Source organism: Sander lucioperca, chromosome 13 (genome assembly GCF_008315115.2).
Source record: "Sander lucioperca isolate FBNREF2018 chromosome 13, SLUC_FBN_1.2, whole genome shotgun sequence".
In the NCBI taxonomy this organism is placed as follows: Eukaryota; Metazoa; Chordata; class Actinopteri; order Perciformes; family Percidae; genus Sander; species Sander lucioperca.
In genome coordinates, this window is record NC_050185.1 from 25,035,617 (window position 1) to 25,038,116 (window position 2,500).

Here is a 2,500-nt window from a genome sequence, read left to right on the forward strand (position 1 = left end):
GTGGCGATAGTTTGTAGTTTGTTTTTAACCGAAAAAAACATTCACGGTGTTGCCACAGGTCGACGAGTTGGTCCTCCATCTCCGACGTCCACCGGACTTTCTGGTGCGCCGTGCCGCCGGCTGTTTTGATGTTGTTTCCCGGTGCTTTCCTCGCCGCCTCGTCACCTCTCTTTCTGATTGGCTACACGCCACAGTCCACAGGCTGCGTGCTCGTTTGTCCCCGGGGGGACACCACACACCAGGAGGAATCGGGCCAAAACAATCCAACATGTTGGATATCCCCGATTTGAGATGGGAGCGGTCCCGACGTCCCTCCGAGCAGACGAGAGCAGTCTTAACACACCACACACGGCAGGAATATCTGATCACATTATTTTACCATAATCGGAGCATCCTTAAGATTGTCAGAAGGGGGGAATCGGGGCTAAAATCGGCCTAATTATCCTGCCGTGGGAACCAGGCTTTAGAGTCACCTTTTCCCCAGTCCCTCACAAGTTTCTCTCTCACTCCAAACTTTCTTTACCGTTCTCGGCTGCATATTTTACTACCTGCAGTTTGTAATCTGCAGAATAGGATGTTCTTTTCTTTCTCAGTTGTCTTTAGGAGCAGCATATAGTTGTCACAAGCCTAGAGCGTCTTCTCGCGGCTTTAGACGGTAATGTTTTCAACATGATTTAACATTTAAAAACATGTTAAATTATATATATTTTGATATATAAGTCGCACCTGACTATAAGTCGCAGGACCAGCCAAACTATGAAAAAAAAGTGCGACTTATAGTCCGGAAAATACGGTATATTTCAGGATTTTTTCCCTAAGTATTCCAGCGGTGGTGGACATGCTGGAGCATGTGAACACAGCCTCCCTCTTTCATTCCTTTGTTATTAAAAGGGTCACATTAAATTATCATATTAGATTAGATTTTTTTGCGAGATTTTGTGTATTTTCCGGCCGTAGCTGGGTCTCTTTCAGCAACAACCACGCCAAAGTGCGTCGGATGTTTGGCGTCTTAAGTTTTTCAAAGAGTAATCTAGAAAATAAGGGTTTGAGCAGCTGAAACAATCATTACCACGGCCATAAAAATGATGAATATACGAGAAAGAGACTTTCTCTTTACTGAGACTGAGACGGAGTCATAAAGAGGTGAAGAACGACTCAGACCAGAATCGGTGTTTAAACGTGTGATATATTGTTGCTGCAGCACTTTAATTAACACACACACACGCACGCATGCACACACACATGCACACACACGAGCACACACACATGCACACACACATGCACACACACGAGCACACACGCATGCACACACACACACATACACACAAATACACGCATGCACGCACACACACACGCATGCACACACGTACACAGAGACACACGCACGCACAGACACGCACACACATGCATGCATGCACACACGCACGCACACAAGCACGCACGCACAAACGCACACACGTACACAGAGACACATATACACACACACACACACACACACACACACACACACACACACACTCGGCCACTAAGGTTAATGGAGTATTCAGATGTAAATCTTTTCCTGCTCGCTTCAGTAATGTCTTAATGTTCTCCCTGTTATCAACGGGTGTTAACAGCATGTCTCTCTCTCTCTCTCTCCCTCTCTCTCTCTCTCTCTCTCTCTCTCTCTCTCTCTCTCTCTCCCTCTCCCTCCCTCCCCCCCCCCTCTCCAGGATAGATAAGTCTACAGTCAGCGCCCTGAGAGCTCGGTGAGTGAACAACTGAACTCTCAATAACATGAAAGGGGATTGTCAAAGAAACGTCCTGTTGTATTCTTGTTGCAGACTTTATATTTCCCAGCTGGTTTCCATCAGATCGTATATAGATATAGATTTCGGCGTTTCTGAGCGCACTTGAATGCAGCTTTATTTCCCAGGAGAGAGAGAGAGAGAGAAGAAAAGAGAGGAGAGAGACACAGAGGGCTTTGTTGTTGCAGGAAACAACAGTCAGCTGTTCCCCAAACTCCCGGCAGTTCAGAGCTCGTGTCTAGTGGCAGAGATAGAGGCAGTGATGTTTCCTGTTTCCTGTACGGGACTCTCACACCGCCTCAAAACACCCCCACAAGTCTGATCTCTGTCCTGCTCAACATGAATGGAAAGAGCTGCGTCTGCCGGACCGTCTGACGGCCGACAGGCTGTGTGAATGCCCCTGCACGCTGGCTGCGTGGCGTGAGCGTGTCAGCTGCGTGGCGCGTCCGTTTTATTTTTAATAAATGACATGTTGTTGTTTGAAGGTCTCGAGGTTTTGATATAAATGCAGATATAAATGTTAGTTACAAAAATAATAATAAATAATTATTGATTTTCTAATATTGCACCTGTCAGTACAGAAGGAAATATTCTGGAGCCTATTTTGCCGTCAATACTGCCGACGTTGTCTTAGCCGTAATCAGATCAGAATATGTTTATGTTTAACATGGCATTTCATTTTATCAATGGGAAACATCCATGTGTACAGACGA

General features: G+C 46.0%; 3 protein-coding genes and 1 long non-coding RNA gene across 14 annotated transcripts in view; 2 read left to right on the top strand and 2 right to left on the bottom strand.

Moving 5' to 3' along the window:
- LOC116062750 (complement C1q-like protein 4) overlaps positions 1 to 2,500 on the top strand; it is a 222,943-nt gene that overhangs the window by 134,505 nt on the left and 85,938 nt on the right. The gene's annotated exons all lie outside the window — the stretch shown is intronic.
- LOC116055009 (E3 ubiquitin/ISG15 ligase TRIM25-like) overlaps positions 1 to 2,500 on the bottom strand; it is a 247,759-nt gene that overhangs the window by 123,947 nt on the left and 121,312 nt on the right. The gene's annotated exons all lie outside the window — the stretch shown is intronic.
- LOC116062763 (rap1 GTPase-activating protein 2-like) overlaps positions 1 to 2,500 on the top strand; it is a 54,081-nt gene that overhangs the window by 5,054 nt on the left and 46,527 nt on the right. For all 5 annotated transcript variants that reach the window (XM_035990808.1, XM_035990809.1, XM_035990811.1 and 2 more), the window contains exon 2: positions 1,713 to 1,748. In XM_035990808.1, the coding sequence (XP_035846701.1) occupies positions 1,713 to 1,748 (36 nt within the window). The remainder of the gene's footprint in view (positions 1 to 1,712; positions 1,749 to 2,500) is intronic.
- LOC118492982 overlaps positions 1,705 to 2,500 on the bottom strand; it is a 21,730-nt gene continuing 20,934 nt past the window's right edge. The window contains exon 3 of the long non-coding RNA XR_004894907.1: positions 1,705 to 2,117. This is a non-coding gene — a long non-coding RNA (uncharacterized LOC118492982). The remainder of the gene's footprint in view (positions 2,118 to 2,500) is intronic.